The sequence below is a fragment of the Ambystoma mexicanum genome, chromosome 7q, assembly GCF_040938575.1.
Source record: "Ambystoma mexicanum isolate Mex_15411 chromosome 7q, UKY_AmexF1_1, whole genome shotgun sequence".
Taxonomy (NCBI): Eukaryota; Metazoa; Chordata; class Amphibia; order Caudata; family Ambystomatidae; genus Ambystoma; species Ambystoma mexicanum.
Window position 1 is genome coordinate 849896103 of NC_090941.1, and position 18955 is coordinate 849915057.

The 18955-nt window shown below is 41.7% G+C and overlaps 1 protein-coding gene across 1 annotated transcript in view; it reads left to right on the forward strand.

Annotated features, from left to right (window-relative positions):
- LOC138527919 (high affinity choline transporter 1-like) overlaps positions 1–18955 on the forward strand; it is a 460733-nt gene that overhangs the window by 326201 nt on the left and 115577 nt on the right. Inside the window, exon 4 of the mRNA XM_069639281.1 lies at positions 9737–9885. Within this exon, the coding sequence (XP_069495382.1) occupies positions 9737–9885 (149 nt within the window). The remainder of the gene's footprint in view (positions 1–9736; positions 9886–18955) is intronic.

The window sequence follows — 18955 nt, forward strand, 5'->3', positions numbered from 1 at the left end:
CACACGCACAAAGCAAGTAGGGCTTCCTTGTCGGATGAACCACAACGCAACGGTAGACCTCGAGAGGAGATTTCTGACAGATTCATATTTAAATTTAGTTTCCTTACGCGACGCTATGGAGACATCTTGTCCCTTTCAACTGCTAGCATTTGCGCAGCTAGCAGAAAATTACTACGCACCTAAGAGAAAACTTCAAAGCGGGGGCCCACTAGGCAATGACTTTACCTCGCACGTGTCAAAGGTCTTTTAACCATTTCATTACATGCTGTGTTTAAACACTTGGCAGCAGCTGTTCTCACTTCCAATAAAGACATATGAGTTCAATAACTATATACTATATACAAAGCATGTAAGTCCCGAGTTCACTCTTCACATGAACAATCCTTCAACATAAATTGTAATTAAAACTTTTAAATGCAGAGTCACTTATCTTTCCATCTTGTGACCAGTCAATAGTTCCTGTCTAGCTCCTTCCTGCACCTCCAAAGCTCAGAATAGGCTGCCAAAGTCATGTCCTTAAACCAAAATCTTGAATCTTAGGAGCAGCCAACGAAATAGTACCTCTCTGCCGGGCTGCTGACAATGAAAGGCAGTTTAGAATGTCCATTGTCTGCCTTTCATTCACTCACAGCCAATTAGAAAGCTTGTTGGGAACCTTGCTGAGAGCTTCCATGTTGGCTAGGGAAACACTCCACACTCTTAACAGCATAGTTAAGGCCAAACCAATTTCATCGATAACCACTCACTCATACTTTCTCCAACACCCACCACATAACCAAAGTAATGGGACCTGACAGTACTATCTGGTGGCACAGGCTCAATTCGCTAGGCACTGGTACGACCCATTGGACAAAGCACCTCACATTTGTATAGAGAGATATGTCATATTCGATACACACCACAGAGACCCATGTCGATTTGACCCAGTGAGTGTTACAGTCCATGCCTGGACCTCAATCTATTAAAGATTACAGCTAGAGACACCCTATTATTCGGAAGCCCCGTTATGGAACTTCTCAGGCATCTCCCTCACATTCGGTGATGGTCTGCAGAGAACGTGGGACACGAACAGGGAGATTAAAATGCGAGACATGTTCCCTAATGGGAAATATTTGACCCTAACTGATTTCCACAATACAGTGGGGGCAGGGCAGCTTAGGACACTCCAATATCACCGTATGAGAGCAGCATTCTGTACTAAATGGCCGCTGTTCCCTGATGAACCCCCCTCACATGCATGCCTGCAAATCATGATATCCAGGGCCGGTCCCAGAATCTCTACACTATATTCTATGGTACAGACATGCTCCCCATCGTTAAATAAAGTCAAGGCAACTTGGGAAACAGACATGGAGGTGGCGTTCAAGGAAGAGAAATGGTCTAAATATTGTCAGTTGGCCAAGGCCGTGTCACTTAATGCAGGCCTCCGTCTGATCCAATTTAAAATACTAAACAAATTAAACTACACACCGGCCAAAATTGCCACATTTACGGCTAATTTTAACGAGGAATGTCCAAAATGTGGGGAACCACAGGCTGGCTCACTTCATATATACTGAGCCCGGTGGTGGCAAATTTTTGGAGGGAGCTGGCGGGGGTCGTGGAGAAGATATCGAAAATTCCAGCCTCTCTTACCCCGCAGAAATATCTGTTTGCTGACATCGGGAAAGTGGCAGAAACCACTAGAAGACTCTTTAATGTCTCATGTATAGTAGCCAAAAAATGTATACTGCAAAACTGGAGCAGCCCCTTGGCACCACAGATCGAACATTTTCTCAGAGAACTGTCATTCGTTAATGAAATGCCAAAAACAAGTCGCCCTAAGGACATTTGGGCCCCATTCAGGATGTACCTGTGTGATATGTTATCAGACTACGAAGCCTCTCCAAGGCCTACACCATGAGTATGTGAAATCGTTTTTCTAAGGTTATTGGAAATGCATCTTTGTATTGTGTTTAAATGGAGTGTGCTATATGAGGCTGTCATGACCATCAATAAATAGAGTTTTAAAAAAAGCAAACATCAATGTACATTTCAAACATGACATAGATGAAGGAGTGGTTAAAGGAAGGATTGTTAGGGTTAGATAAAGCAAATGACAAACATCAAACATTCAAGAAAAAACACAGAAAAAATAATAAGTCTTATGTGTTCCAGTTACATAAACATATAGTAAACTCTCACTTTCAAAAGGCACAGTCCCCGTTGCCACTACTATTCCTCTGAGTATTCCTCTAAATATATTCAGTGATATGGCCATCAATTCAAGTTATTCCAAAAGTTTCCATTTTAACCATTATTAGACACACTCCACCTCCCTCTTCCAAATTGTGAAACACTACAAACCCATGCTTGACCCCAATGTCCAGTCTTTATCATTAATGGCCTGATGTTTACAAATAAACACATTTTATATGTACCAATGAAATGTTCTTGATTGGTATCTTATTAGCAGTTGCTTAAATGGCTAAAAGCTTCCGGTTCCCACTTTACATGAGAAGTTTGTAATGGGAAGAGATGCGGGTGATTGCCTACCCAGGCCCCCCCTGCCTTGTGCTTCTTGAGGGACTTGTTTGGGCGATGTTTTTAGTGATCTGTGTCTGACATAGTTTGATGGTTCCTTAGCAGGAATGTGGTCAGTCGGACACTCTGGTTATTGTGATTAAGTTCTGACACGTGCACGACAGACTTCTAGAGTGGGCATTTCGACACTAAACCCAAACATCAGGTCCTGCAAGTCATATGTTTGGATTAATGATTCCCCTACAGCGAGCGAGCGAGGGCTCTCAAACTAGACTTACTAGGAAATACTTGGCAGTGCCACGTCATTAGTGGTAAACTTCTGAATAGCTGGAGGACTGCGTGTCGGGGGAAGCTTTAGATTACAACGGTACGCGGCTGTTTTGACTGATATGCTGGCACTTCGCATGAATTCACGGCTGGTAGCTGTGCATCAGTATATCTGCAGGAATGTGGATGCACGTCATGACAGTGGCCTGAGAGTGTAGTGGGATGCTGATGGAATACTATAATGGAATAAGTACTGATTGACTGTTACTCTATTAGTGTATATATGTAGGAGAAATCGAATATAATACATGAGAATGGGGGAAAAAGGTGGCTTTTGTTTAGAACACATATCATTGATGTGTTAAGGGAAGTCCATGTATTTGAAGTTGTTTATAACATATTGGGTATTGTGTCAGGTTATTTTATAGTTGCCATGCTGATTCGGCTGTTGCAATTGATTACTAGTGAACCTTATCTGTTGTTATGCCAACATTGCCATGCTGACTGGGTAATATGCTGAATTATAAGCCCATGTTGAATGCTTGAAAAACATCTGGGGCTCAACCTAAAATGCTCACGGCAGTTAGTATCACTGGGAGTGTGAGAAGCCTTATCATATGTTATTACTTGGTAAACTAGTTAGGATATTGAGGTCACCAGTAGATGTAGACATGAACTAATGGCAATTGGTGTAGATGTTGTTGGAATTTGGGTATAGATATATAAGAAGGGGTATGCTAGATGTGATAATAATAGGAAGAAAGAAGGTTTCTAGGTAGCTAGAAGGGATGTTTGTTATTTATTTTTAATAGCTGATAGACTCGAAAAATCAATTAATGGTGAGGAAGTAGTAAAGGTAGTTGATGGGATGCACCTCATATAGTGGTAATGTCATGAATTTATAGTGCATTACGTTATGTGATGGGAGAAGTGGAGTCGGGATAGTGGGGTTGGGAGTAATGGGGAGGGTTCTTATGGTTATTGATAGATTGGGGTATGTATTGATTTATTATATTCATGTTAGTAATGGCATAGCGTTTCTGGTGGATATGGTTCAGAATACTGTTTTAGATGTACATATTTATGCTTATTTTAAGCCTGATGTTTATCAGATGGGAAAAGTTACACAAAGATCAAGCTTTATGTTTGTTAGTCTTTGTATGTGTCTTTTGTTGTTGCGTGTACCCTTTCCTTACTTGTCTGTTTTTATCCTTTTCTAGACCTTCCCTCCTGAGTGTAATGGTTGCTGTATGGATGTGCTTAAGCATAGTATAGTGGTATGGTTCCATTGACTTTTGTTTCATAGAATGTTAATGGAATGGCAATGCTGTGAAAAGACGTAAGGTCTTGGCAAGGTTGTGGAGGAGTAGAGGTGATGTGGTTTTCCTTCAGGAAACTCACTTGAATGATTAAAGTGAAAGTTATTTGTCCCATCCAAAGTACTCCGAGGTGATTTCAAATTATTATGATTCTAGATCTAAAGGAGTGAGGATATTGTTTAGGAGAGGTCTACCGATTAAAATTGAGAAGACAGGTATAGACGGGGAGGGTCGAATTTTATTGCTTGACATACTATATAATGGCAGGAAAATGACAATTGGAGCAGTATATGCGCCATGCTCACCAAACATTGCTTTTTTCAGTCAGTTAGGTTTCCTGCTAGATAGTATGGAAGGTGAGTCGATAATTTTAGGAGGTGACTTTAATATAGTGATGGATAGTAAGATGGAGCGGAAGTCAGAATGTAGATATTATAGTGAAAAGATTAGTGAAGAATTACGGACGTTTGTATTTAAGTATGGACTTATAGATGTATGGAGGGAGCTTCACCATGGTGAAGAGGAATACTCATTTTATTCACTGTACACAAATTCGTACTCAAGAATTGATTATTTTTTCATTAGTAAAGCACTAAGTAGCCAGGTAGTGAACTCAAATATACTGGAAAGGGGCATTTCTGATCATGCTTTATTAGATATGCAGATACATTTGAAGAATACGGGAGAGAAATCTAAAAGATGGAGAATGCAAGCCAACATACTTAAGGATAGTTTGGTTACAGTGGGTTTAGATGAGCTTATTAGACATTATTTGGAAGAAAATAAAGATTCAGCCAGAATCAAATCTGTTGTGAACTGTTTTAAGGCGGTACTAAGGGGGGAGTTGATAAGTAGAGCTACTCATCCAAAGAGAAAAAAACCAGGAAGAGGTTAGAAATTTAGAGGTGCAAGTTCAAGAAATGCAAAAGGTTTGTGCGAGTGGAGGTTTACACCAGAATAAGCTGAAATTGAAAAAACTAGAGGCAGAGTTGAAGAATCATGTACAGAACTTGGCAGATAAAGGCATGATTTATTTGGAACAACGATTTTGGGAGTTTGGTAATAGGAATGGCAAATGATTGCCTAATAAGCTTAGAGGGATGACAACTGATACATGTGTTTCTTCTATTCAAACAGAAGAGGGTACTACTTTGCATAGGAATGGAGAAATCTGTGAATATTTCAGGAGTTTTTTTGAGATGCTATATAGGGAACAGCTTAATCCTAGTGCGACTAGCTTGGAGACATTCTTTGAAAAGATTTCTCTTTCTAAATTAGCGCTAGAAAAAACCTTACTTGATTCTGCGATTGATGTTGCTGAAGTATGTGCTGCCGTATCACAAATGAAAGATGGAAAATCACCTGGACCGGATGGTATAGTTTCGGAATTCTATAAGAAGTATGATACTCAATTGGCACCAATTTTATGTGAGCTGTATAATGGATTTATAGCATCAGGAATAATGTGTGATTCGATGAAAGAGGCACTGATTATTGTGATCCCGATACCTAATAAAGATCATAAAAAGTGTGGGAATTACAGACCAATTTCTTTGCTAAATGTAGACCTAAAAATGTTTACAAAAATATGGGCTAATAGATTAATGTCATGTATAGGGGAACTGATTGATGAGTCTCAGGTTGGTTTCATTCCAAAGCGGTTTGGATATGACAATATAATAACTGTGTTGCATCTGATTGGAAAACATTATGGGAAGGACTCAAATAATGTGATAGGTTTTTTTGGTGCTGAAAAGGCCTTTGACAGGGTTAATTGGAAATGTATGGAATACACGTTAATAAAAATGGGGTTTGGGCCAGTATTTATGAAGATAGTGGAGTGTATACATCGTGATCTTAGGGCTCAAGTATTGGTTAATGGAGTGATTTCAAAATCATTTCCGTTGTCAAAGAGCACGCGACAAGGATGCCCATTATTGCCATTTTTGTTTAATTTGGCACTGGAGCCTTTTGCTGCATACATTAGACGATGTGAATTGATAAAAGGAATTATTGTTGGGAATGTTGAAGTTAAAATGTTATCATATGCAGATGATATGCTGCTTTTGATGTCGAATCCTGATGCGTGTGGGAATGTAATAAGACATATGTTTAAGGAGGTAGGCGAATTATTGGGGCACAAAGTAAATTGGGATAAAACTGAGTTGTTTCCATTGTCTAGAACGTTTGATAGTAACGTTTTGCACTCTTGCAACTGTAAGTCGTCACCAGGGGGCATCACATATTTAGGAATACATATTATTGGAGAATTAAGTAAAATAATACAATATAATTTGGCTCAAGTAACCACCAAGATATTGTTACTGATAAAGAGATGGGAGAGGTTAACATTGAATTTATGGGCGAAAATGTATGCGATTAAAATGGTTCTATTGCCTAAGCTCTTGCATGTCATTCAATCCATTCCATTATTGATATATAAAAAACAATTAATACAAATTGATAATCCTTTTTATGGGGACCTGGGAAAAAGCCTTGTGTTCCAAAAATTATACTGATGCAAAATGTTGAAGAGGGTGGGTTTGGGTATCCAGATTTAATGAAATATTACAGAGCCTTTTTACTTAAAAAGAGTTCATATTACTTTAGAGAACAAAACACTAATGAACCGATTTGGTTGCGCATGGAAAGAGAAGTTTGTGCGCCATATAATCTAGGAAATATTTATAGCATGGGTAAACCTGCCAAATACACAGTTAAAACTGATCCCAGTGGTGGCAACCAGACATGTGATAGGGTTGTGGTTTAAGGAAAATGGACAGGGTTATGGCTTCAGCCCTGATGCTTCGATATGCCATAATGAAGCCTTACAAATTAATAATAAATGTCTGAGCTGGACAAGTTGGATAAAAAAGGGAATTCTGAGGCTAGAGGACGTGATGGATCATAACAGATTTTTGTGTTTTGAGGAATTACAGTGTAAATATGACTTAGGAAAAAGGGAGATGAATAGGTATTTGGTTTTAGCTTCTGTGATCAATCAGAGGAAGGATGTGGCTGGTGGCTCTATTGGAAAGAAACCAGAGATTAGCAAATTATTAGAAGAACAAGAATAAAGTGTACGAATTTACATGCATTTCATGCCTATAGAAAAGAGACATCAATTAGCATGGGCTGGACTGAAGGAGGCTTGGTTGCATGATGTTAATAGGGTTATTTCTGATATGGATTGGAGAGATGTTCTGAAGGTGAATTTGAACTTGGGAGCAGATATGGGTTTGCGTTTGATTCGGCAGAAAATTATTGGAAGGTTGTATTGGACACAAGTAAAGATGTTTAAATTGGGGCTTCAATCAACTGAATTATGCTGGTGTTGTGATATTGGTAGAGGTACTCTTCTTTTACATTTACTGTGGGAATGCCCGAGAGTGCAATTATTTTGGAAGGATGTAATTGATAGAATTGATTTAATTTTTGGAATACGCTTGCAAAGATCCGCAGCCAACATAATTTTACTCTCACATAAAGAAAGATGCGTGCGTACTAGAAAGGATCATTGCTGGAAAGACAGGCAATTAAGCTAATCCTCAGGATTTGGAAAACGAGGAAAACACCTAATTTTGTAGAGTGGTTGACAGAGTTGCAGGTTTTATCACAATATGATAAGGTTTCATTGAAAAATAAAGATAACGAGGAGGACTACATAATGTTATGGGGACCATTTGTGGCTCTTTATTATTGATATGGTGGTGGTACTGTGATAATGGGTGTGGCAATTTTGAGAGTAGTTGGGGTGAGGTGATATCGTTATTTTGTTGGAATGTACAATGTGTGATACTCAAGATGTTCTGAAATGTTGGTTATTACTGATGTGAGACATTGTTTAATAACGGAGCTAATGATTTATGACGGCAACTGCCTTCATATTTTTGCTAATAAGTAATACATTTATAGCTCGGGACACGTACATGGTGGAAACAGAATAAATGGAGAACATGCTAATTAATAATCATTTTTTGAACTGGGGACATATATGTGTAACAAATTGAAGACAGTTATGTGATATGAGGATAAAATGACTTAGAAGAGGGACAACTATTTTACAGGTGGGATTTAACCTGTGAATTTGGAGAATATGACTGGAACATGAAGAATAAAAGCACATGGTAAAATGTTTTAGCCATCAACAACATTTCATTGGTACATATAAAATGTGTTTATTTGTAAACATCAGGTCATTAATGATAAAGACTGGACATTGGGGTCAAACATGGGTTTGTAGTGTTTCACAATTTGGTAGGGGGAGTTGTTGTGTGTCTATAATGTTTAAAATGGAAACCTTTGGAATACACTTGAATTGATGGCCATATGACTGAATATATTTAGAGGAATATAGTAGCGGCAACAGGGGATTGTGCCTTCTGAAAGCAAAAGTTTGCTATATATTTATGTAACTGGAACACATACGACGTATTGTTTGTTCTGTGTTTTTTCTTGAATGTTTGTTGTTTGTTATTTGTTTTATCTAACCCTAACAATCCTCCCTTCAACCACTCCGTCATCTCTGTCATGTTTGAAATGTACATTGATGTTTGCTTTTTTTAAGTATCAAATGGTTTTGTTATTAACTAATGCCCTGATTTAAAAAAGGCATGGGATGTGCCGAAACACGTGTCATCAAATGGGTGTTTCCACGGGAGTGGAATTACAATATCAATAAATCCGTTGAACACTGAGTTGGTGGTGCAGTTTTTGTGAGAGATAACCTTTACTCACATATGAGACAAGGGCAATTTGATGTGTTTTCTTACATGGGGACGGCAAGGGCACGGGAATGGGGCAGGCATTTGTGCAGCCAGCAATAACATGTTTATTTCCTCTGACAAGAGATTGTTACTGCCATTAAGGGCAAAGCCAACAAGAAAATGTTTGTACTTGGGGATACTGGCATATACTGGCAGAGACAGCAGGAACATGTTTTCGTTTGGTATCACCCGAATTATCAAAAAATAATTGGACCCAAAATAATTCAGTAATTTCTCAGGTATTTTCTTTTGGTCATTTCATGGTAAACCTGTGATCAAGGCACTTTTCAAATGCCTGCTTAATTGGATTTGTATCCCACCACCACTAGCTGCAGATACCAGGGCAGACATTTTGGCAAATGTCTCCTGTCCTGGCGAAAAGTAGCCTATAGAAAATCTGCTATTACAATCTCATTTTTGCGTGATATCAGTGAAAGATCACTCTGGGGCCTATATTAGCAGATATACTAATGTTGCTTTATATACATGTCAAATTGATTTAATAATATAACTCACCATGTTCTTTTAACATTTCCCCATGAACCTACTAAATGAATAAGACGTTTATGTAGTGGTCGAAGTGTACGAAAAGAAATAGTGAAACTATGTTCCCTGGTGGCCTGTCCGCACTCCCCACAAACCCCATTGCCAAGAACCCCCCCACGCGCCTCTCGCAACCTCTCCCCCCCACAACTTCGACCATGGCGTGTATAACAGAAAATTATATGACATACGAAAAGATCATCAATTAAGACCATGGTATGGCTAATTACACCTGTAAGAGTTAATTGGCTTCTATGTAGCAGTGCCTCTTTAATGATGATGTCCAGTACAGTGACAACTTCCTCTTCCACACCTTAGGAGCAACAGTGAGTGTCATTTTGGATGTCACCGGATTTGTGTCCATTATCGTGTCGGCCTGCACGGTGATCGTATACACGCTGCTCGGTGGTCTCTACTCAGTGGCCTACACCGATGTCATCCAGCTTATTTTTATGCTGATCAGTCTGGTAAGTCACGCTGTTTGTGTTTTATGTTTATACTGTCATTTTCGACAATAATAGCTTTCTGCGTAGTTCAATGCAAACACATTGGCCCAATTCACAAGATGTATGTGTGAGAAAAATAAACATTTTGAAGGTGGCACAGTTAGGCAAAAAGCCCCGAGCACGCGGGCCATTACTGCGTAAGGTAATGCCCCAGGGCCCATAGTTAACGAAGGCCCTGGGGGCATTACCAAACGCGGTAATGGGCCGCCGGTTAGAACAGGGTGCTAACAGTGGGTTTTTTTCGGTTGCGAGACGCATTGCGTTTCACAGCAAAAAAATAATTATAATAATAGCTGCCGCGCACTGGGAAACATAGTCCCTTCTCCCTTTCCATGGCGGCATTAAAGTAAATAAAAAAAGTAAATAAAAAAATGGCCGCCATGGAACAGGGAGAAGGGACTATGTAGTACTAATTGTTAAAAACACCTTTTGTGCCTGCATTTTCAGGGCCCCGTACAATGTGTGGTTTATGGGAATGCCGTGGAATTAGAAAACAGATCTCTGATTCCAAAAGGGAGGCAATTTGTGATACGTCAGACCCGAGGCAGGCACAGTTTAGATTTAAATACATTGTTGAGCCGCAGGATGAAATGTTGATGCAAAGCATAAGCATTTGTTTATTTTTCATATTTCCTCAATTGTAAGGCCTCCTCTTAAAGAGGACAGGACAGTGAACAGGGAGCCTTTGTGAAGAGAGATATAGAGGACTCATAGAACCTCTCTTGTTAAGCCCAAGTTGACATTGGTGTAGTCAACAGTGGGGTTGTTTAAGGGTCCAACCACCAAATGGTAAAGATTAGTTGGTCCGATAGCACAGCGAGTAGAGCGCTCGCTTTGACATCTGTGCAGAGCTTCCTGACGCAGGTTTGGATCCAGGCAAGGCCAAATTCAGCCTTTCATCCTTCCGAGGTCGATAAATGAGCACCACACACTGTGGGTAACAATAAGCAACGCTCAGATACCTGAGGGTTCATAGTGCTATATAAATGCCAAATTATTATTATTATTAGAGGGAATACAAGACAAAGTTTGGCGAATTGGCAGAGCTTAAGAAAGCGGTCTTGATCTGGCAATTCAGGCTCATGTAGGGTAACCAGGAAACTCAAATGTTAAAAGACATGAGGGGAGCAGGGTTCCATAGAGGTGTTTCAGCCGTCAGCAGTAGGGCCTACATTTTGGAGTCCTTTAGTGTTAATCTGCGGGCCCTCAACCATCTACTGACATTATACAGACCAGAGGGTGGGGATGCACAATCCTCATGGGGTTTGTTAGCACAACTGTACATATGTGTGCCACCAGCGTATGCATGGCACTGGAAGTTGAAGTAGGCTTGGAGATCAAGCAAATGTAGATACTGAACATGAGGTGGGAGAGTGGCAGGCCTTGAGGCGGATGCTGAGAATGACACAAATGATAGTAATGATACCAACATGGAGAATTCTGGTTGTATCACTTGTCAGATTGAAACATTTAGAAAATGAATGCACATTTTTGAAATAATTTAACAGTGAAGCAGTGAAGCAAAAAGCATTCTAATATATATTAGCAGCCAGCAGGGGAGGGTGGTGGGGTGTCTTTAAGGTAAGTGTGCCCCTGCACAACCCCGTATCCCCTTCCCTCCACCCTTCACCAACTCCCCACCCTTACCACACATACCTGGCGCTCCCTTGTCCCTGGCCGGCACTGGGAACACTCTGTGTTCCCGGCGCATCTCCGTCACGGCAATGGCCAACATTGAAATGGAGAAGGGAACTATGGGTAGTTCACTTCTCCCTAGACCATGGCGGCCAGATTGTTTTGTATTTTTTTTTCAAGTTTAGAAAAATAAAACTTCAAAAAAATATAAAATTAGCATCCCGGTATAAAATGCCAGGATGCTCATGGCACTATACCCCTCTGGGCAGGTCTTATAATGCCCAGAGCTAACGTTAAGGGCCAAGACGTTCAAAATGACAGTTCATTATTTTAGAATAGTAAACAGACTCCAAAGCCAACATCAAATAAAAATTATTAAAGCATAGAAAATGGCATTCAAGTAGCTACTTTTTTTCGATTGTAAAATTCTCTGTCTTGGAAAAGAAGCGTTTTGCTGCAATAATGCACAAAGCCCCAGACGTAGTTTCATAATTCTCATCCAATACAGTTAGTATAAAGACACTGCTGTATTTACAACAGCAATTGCAGGCTCTGTTGAAATCAAGCCACAAAACACAAGGCCTCATTATGAGTTTGACATTACATTCCTGGGTTATTTCCGTGCAAATACCCTCAAACGCGATAACAATTACCACCACCATCAGGTGGCTTCGCCAGATTATGAGTTGCAGTGAGCGTTTTAATCCCCATTTTTGAATGCCTCAGGACGCCATGGGGATTTTGGAGGATTTACCACAAGGAGTAATTCCACCTGTGGTAAATCCTCAATTCTTTTTAAGCTAAAGTGGTAAAGTGGAAGAGAAACCTCCAGCAACATGCAGGAGGTTTCTCGTACACATTTCCTCTATTCTTAAAACTTGGCTATGCAGCAAAGGTAACAGTAAATCCATTACCGCCACAAAAAGTAGCAGTAATGGACTTACTGCCACTTTTTACTCACCGCCAAAGTCAGAATGAGACCCATAACTGTCTCAAAACACCCTCTCAGAGGGGGGTGGGCGGGCGCTCGAGAGCCCATCCAATATGGGTGCTCTACTTTGAGCTCTGAGAAACCTCTGTGAAATCCTGATTTAAGATCCTGTTAATGGCGATTGTGAAGAGATCTGTTCCAATATGCTTGCTGCTGCAAGCCCCATGATACGTACAATCTTGTCTGATCTGGCCGGGAACCATGTAAAGGCCTGCTCGGCACCCCCCATTACTTTGGGGAAGCTCGGCACTGAAGGCTGGCCCGCGTACTGGCATCCGGAGCAAGATCAGTTTATCCTGAGCAGACGCACGGCTCCCAAACAGCCTTGTGCTCCAGCTGCAGCAGCAGGAAAGTTGCACTGAACAGATTAGGGCTGAAGCCCCGTCTATGTGGCAGCCATGCCGGGACACTTGGTGGCTGAAATCCTCCCACCAACAGGCCGGGCTGCCTGGAACATCAGGAAAGCTTGCACTCTCCTCAGACTTCAGCAGCAAACGTGCCAGCTTGGAGCTAATGTGGTGGGAGCAGAGGGAGGAGTGAACAGATGTCACCTGTTGAGGCAGCCCCTCGGGAACCCAAAGGCTCTCAGCAGAGCTTTGTTGTGGGGTTGGCCATCCGCCCGCATTGCCTGCTGCAAAGGGAGGGGTGAACGAGGCAGTGGGGTACGTGGGCCGAGGTGGCCTGGCCAGCCTGGGCACCTAGAGATTCTAGAACAGCCAGCAGATGGCCTATCAATGCAGTGACTGTCCAAGGCCACAGTAGATACATTCAAAGGATGCTAAGCAATATGTTGTCAGATATTTGGCTCAGAATTGTTTTGAATTCCATATTTTCCATTAGCAACCTGGGGGGAGGAGGGTGTTGCCAGCCAATCAGGTGGCATGAACGAGGGCATGCTAGCTAATGGCTGGCTTCCCCCGCTGACCATCTTCCCCCCACCCTCGATCCACTTTGTTTTCTTTACATCCCCCACTCTCCTATTTACCTTATTTCGGTGGTGGCGGGTACTGCCACCGCATTCGCTCCTTCCTCTTGCCTGCCGCCATGGAAAGGAAAGAGGGGCTCCGTGCGGAGCCCCGCCTTCCCTTTCCATGGCAGCCATCTTTGTGAAAGGATTTTCCTTCGTTCAAAGGGACGCATGCAGCGGCCGGTTGAACGAAGGTAAATCCTTTTTTTAGCACGCTGGGTTACCGCTTTGGAAGCCCGGGGTGCTAATGGCCAACAGGCTGCAGTTCTCGTTAATGGCCCTCGCTTCTCTGAGGCCGTTAACTTCGGCTGCCGAGACGTTACCTCCTTTCCAGCCCTTAAAAGGGGAGCTTAACGCCACAATAATGTTCCCAGCCATCAGTCATGGAGAGATAAGTAAAAGTGCTGACCAGTGCTACACCAAGTATCTTGCCAAAACAAGCTGTGGTAGTTATGCACAAAAAGGGGCCAAGGGATCCTTAACATCACCCTTTCTAAGTTAGTTTTCCATAGAAGGCCAAACACAGCGCTACAGCAATGAAGAGATAGGGAGGCACAATTAATAAAAACTGTTAGAAAACAAAGCAAGCAATGACAAGACGTATCAACATAGTAACAAGAAAAATATGACATCCATATGCCTTTACAATAAACAAAAGCGCCACTTGTGGAAGATGCTGAATGCGACCAAATGCAGCTATTTATGGACCAATTCAAAAAGTCGGAATGCACCAATAAGTGCAGTTGCACAGCAGGAGAGGCAGCCCTTTGTTGTTGAGGATGAAGTTTTGACCCGGACTTTCTTTGGTAGTGTATTCCAGTCTGATGACTTATTGGGCTGCCAGGCATGGAGTGCCATACAGAGTGCATGGATGAGTGCACTCACGCAGCAGGAGAGGTGGCCCTGTATTGCTGAGGATGGAGTTTTGACCTACACTTTCTTTGCGAGTGCACTCCAGTCTGAGGATGCATTGGGCTGCCTCGCATGGTGTGCACCGACGAGTGAAGTGACATAGCAGTGAAATTCCATTGGACTGCACCATCATTCCACCATGAGTAGTCTGTTTATTTCGACTACGATACACTGTCTATACTTAATCGTATCTATTAAGGATTGAAGAATGATCAAGTTTATAAAGGTTGGGCTATCACACCTAAAGGACTTATCAGCAACAATGTATGAACTGCGCATTATACGAACTGTGACCTCTGATTGCCCATCCACCACAGAGAGACGCGGTCAGGTAGATCGGTCCTCGGTAGCCACTCAAAAGCAGCCATTTACTATGGATCAATGAAGTATGAAACACAAAACTCAAACCAAGATCACTGTTTTTTGCAAAATTCTGATGAAACACAAAAGTCACCTTCTGATGCAGAATTATTGCCGATTAATTCTTTAAATCCAGAAACTACTAACGGAAGTGAAGGAGGAACTATTGTGTTATTTCCTAAGGAACTTTGTTGGATGAGTATTTATAATTTGACCAAGAAGACATTCTTCTTTTAATTAAGAAAGTCAAATGTTCTAGAGTTCCATGTCCTGACGGGCTTGCAAATGTGATGCTAAAGGGTGACCCTGAGCTTTGGGCTCATATTTTGTATCAACTATTAAAGTGTATATTACATTCAAAGTCTCTTGCATTAACGTGGAAGACATGCTACATCCTATCTATTCACAAAATGGAGATATCCTTAACTTGATTAATTACCGGCCGATTGCCGTGTTAGATGCAACAAGTACTATCTTTGCGCTTTTATTATTAGGTAATTTGGAAGTTTGGATGCAAAAGACAGTGTTACTGGGCAGGAATCAGTCCGGTTTGAGGAAGAGGTTGAACACCTCCCTGTATGGTATAATTATTTACCTTCTCCAGAAACAGGCTATGCTAGTGAACAAATCACTCTATATTGCCCTAATTGAATTAACCATGGCATTTGATAAGGTAAATAGGGTTAAAACTGTATAAATGGGGTTGTCCTGGACTGCTTCTAAAAATTCTGATGAATGTTCATCGAACTACTCAACTACAAGTTATGCTGGAGAGAGAGGGATCAGTCACTGAACCTGTGTCTACTCATTGAGGTCTGTGCCAGGGTTGTGTCCTGGTGCCTCCTTGTTAGATTTGTATGTGGCGCAAGTTTCTGATTATCTAAAAAGGGAACATGTTTATCCACTGCGTCTTGGTTCCCTTTTTATACAATATTTGGCCTATGCAGATGACTTTATCTTGTTGGACCAGACTCCTATAGGACTTCAAAGTTCGATCACTGCCGGAGCTGATTTTAATAACGACAGCATATGGCTCTGAAAATAAATTCTTATAAATGAAAAATGTTGACTTTTAGGTGTTATTTGAAACAAGATGAGCTGAAGGTGGTACCGACTTGGAAATATTTAGGTCTTATGATTAAAGAAAAGTACACCAATGCCAATGGCTTTTCTTTCATCATAAGACCTAAATATTTCCAAGTTAGTACCACCTTCAGCTCAACTTGTTTCAAATAACACCTACATTTTTTACTTTAAACCAAGGGAAATTAGTACCTTTAAATTCAGCTCCATACAAAAAAGCTGGAGTTATTATTGCAGTATAGAATTTTAGGGGTAGTTTAATAGAAAAATTACCAAATTCTGCCAATAATTTGGGCCACATAGGCCACTATAAAAGGAGACATGTCTCCTATGTGGCCCAAATTAAAACATTGGCAGAATTTGGTAAATGTTCTATTAAACTACTCCTAAAATTCTATACTGCAAAAATAATTGCATGGAGCTGAATTTAAAGGTACTAATTTCCCTTGGTTTAAAGTTAAAGGGAAATTGTGGCGTAGTTACCAGCATCTAGCACAAGGGTTTCCTGTTGCAGGTATTAGGTTTGAGCTGGCCCTTTTATCTTTGCAGACATTAGTAGATTGGAAGACTTTGGGCCTCATTACGAGGCTGGAGATAGCCGTGCCTGTATTACAGGAACCGCTGCCGCCGGTATTTTTTTTTTTTCCGGCGCCCCTAAATGGGCAATTACCGGGTCATTACGGCCTTGCCGGACCCGGTATTTGCCCATTCCTGGGCGCCTGCAAAAATTCTTCCCCATTCCCATTCGAGCCCCATGGGGCTCAATGGGAATGGGGAAGCCGGATGAACAGGCATCCGACATGCTGTGCTCGCGGGTGTCTTTCATTCCGCCAGGTCAGACCTCGCTGAATGAAAGTCACCCGCAACCACAACTCCGAGTTTGCCGGTCTGGATACAACGGTACCGGCAAGCTTACTGGTACCGTTGTATCCGGACCGGCAAGCTTGTAATGAGGCCCTTTGTCTCTTTATGTTAAACCTTTGGCTCGATTAGACCATTCATTATTTGTGGATTTGCATAATATAGCCTTATAGAGTGAGGGAGGGGTCATTATCACAGGATAATGACCAGCCACCAAGTTATAGCCTCAGGTGAAGCTGAGGGTCATATTTTTGGGAAGGGTCATTATCCCAAGCGATAATGTCCCCTCCTGAGGTCTATAAGGCTAGAAGAAATACTATTTTGGAGTGTTGTTGGTGAAGTAAAAAAATGTATTAAGAGTGAGTAAAGTAAATAGACAAGCTGAGTTAGTAAATTAAATATGGTTTTATTTTGTAGCATTTATATAGCGCATTAGCCCCCTGGTTGGGGGGAGCCAGCCAATCAGGTTTCTAGGAACGCAGGCTTGAACTGCCAGTGAAATCCTGCAATCCATCCGACCTGACGGGTGGCTCCCCGCCGCCATCTTCCCTCTACCCTCCCATCCTGTTATATTGTAATTTCTTTGTCCCTTCCCACCCCCCACCTTAATTCTGTGGTAGTGGCACTCCCTGCCGCTGCCACTCCATCCTCTCTGCTCCTGCATGCCGGAAGTGAAACGAAGAGGGGCTCCGTATGGAGCTTTGCTTCCCGTTCCATGATGGAGATCTTGGAAAAGTATTTTCCTTCGTTCAATGGGATGCAGCGTGTGTTTTTAGCACCCCGGTAGAGGCACCAGATCAGTGGGCCAATAATCCAAGATCCAGTATTAAGTGACTGCACTCTAAACATCCTGATTGGCTGAGAGGAGGTCAATAACGAGCTCCATATACTAAATTGTCAGAAGAGGTTCCTGTGTAGCTCTTAATAATTGCCTAATGCAGAGTTTCACACAGTGTCAGGGTGAGCAGATCTAGAGGCATTGACTATCACTCTCAGGAACTTGGCAGTTAGTACACCAAGGACCAGAAGAGAAAGAGGAGCATCCTGAATCGATGTTAACAAGAGTCTTCAGTTTCCATCCCAGTGAGGATGTCTTATATCTGCACCCTCTCTGGAAGTATCTTGATCTCGCTAGGGAGGCAGTGAAGGAAGGGGGACCACCAGTCCGGAATGGAACTGTAGAGTAGAAAATAATCAGAATTTGTAATACGAGTTAGTAGTAATCCTATCTTGCAATTAATTCACCCCTTCCTCTAGAGGATCTTTACCTTATTCTTGAACAGCATATACAGTAGGTCTGTTTGTCTTCACAGACAACTCTGATCTGCCCCATGCTGTCTAGTGGGAGGACTGGTAGTAGTAACCAGTGAGGCAGCAGCTGTGACATTATCAGACACTGTGGAACTCTGAGTCCACTGCCAACTTATACATCCAGGTCAAAAACAAAATAACAAACACCTAATTATCTACAAAGATTTCCCATGGATTGTAGTGGCAGGATAATAAATCTTTGAGCCAGGGATTCTCCTTCGCGAGATGCTGGCTGTTGGAGGAAATTCAGCTATTCTTTTGAAAAGTTTCAAAATGACCCATATCTCTGGGTCGAATTGGGTTGCCAGAGTTGACATGGTGAGAAGCAGGTCCTGATCCTGACGTCTGGTACAGGAATCCTGACACATGTATGGGAAATGTGTCTTGCTTGACACTCGGCTGATTTAGGGAACAATCTGAGAATAAGCTTTGCCCCCTAACCTACAGGTCCCTCCCTGCCAAGTGAAGATGTACTTACTCTTACTCCAGGGCCAGAATTTCACTTTAGAAGTAGTTACGATCCATGTCAGTTTGAACTTCCTCCCGGACCATGGCTAGTAGGTACCGGCTTACACTGCTTTGAAAGTAGAAAGTCATTCAGAGTGAAGAGTAAATAACAGTTCCAGGATTATGTGGATCCAATAACGTTTTTCATTAATTTTCAGGCTACAGCCCGCATTTGCACTGAGAAGCAAGAATCCAAGTAGAAAGTTCTTTCACCTTAATTGCAGAGTTGGTGTCTAGGAGGATGTGGGAGCCAAAGCTAATTTCCTTTTGTAACATCGGACCAGGAAATATGGCCTCCTTATAGGTTTTTCAGTAATTCAGCAGTTAATCCTCCAAATGACTGCCAAAATCGTTTACTGTTAATGCTGCTTGGTCCCAGGGATGTCATTTCACCAAAATGCCTG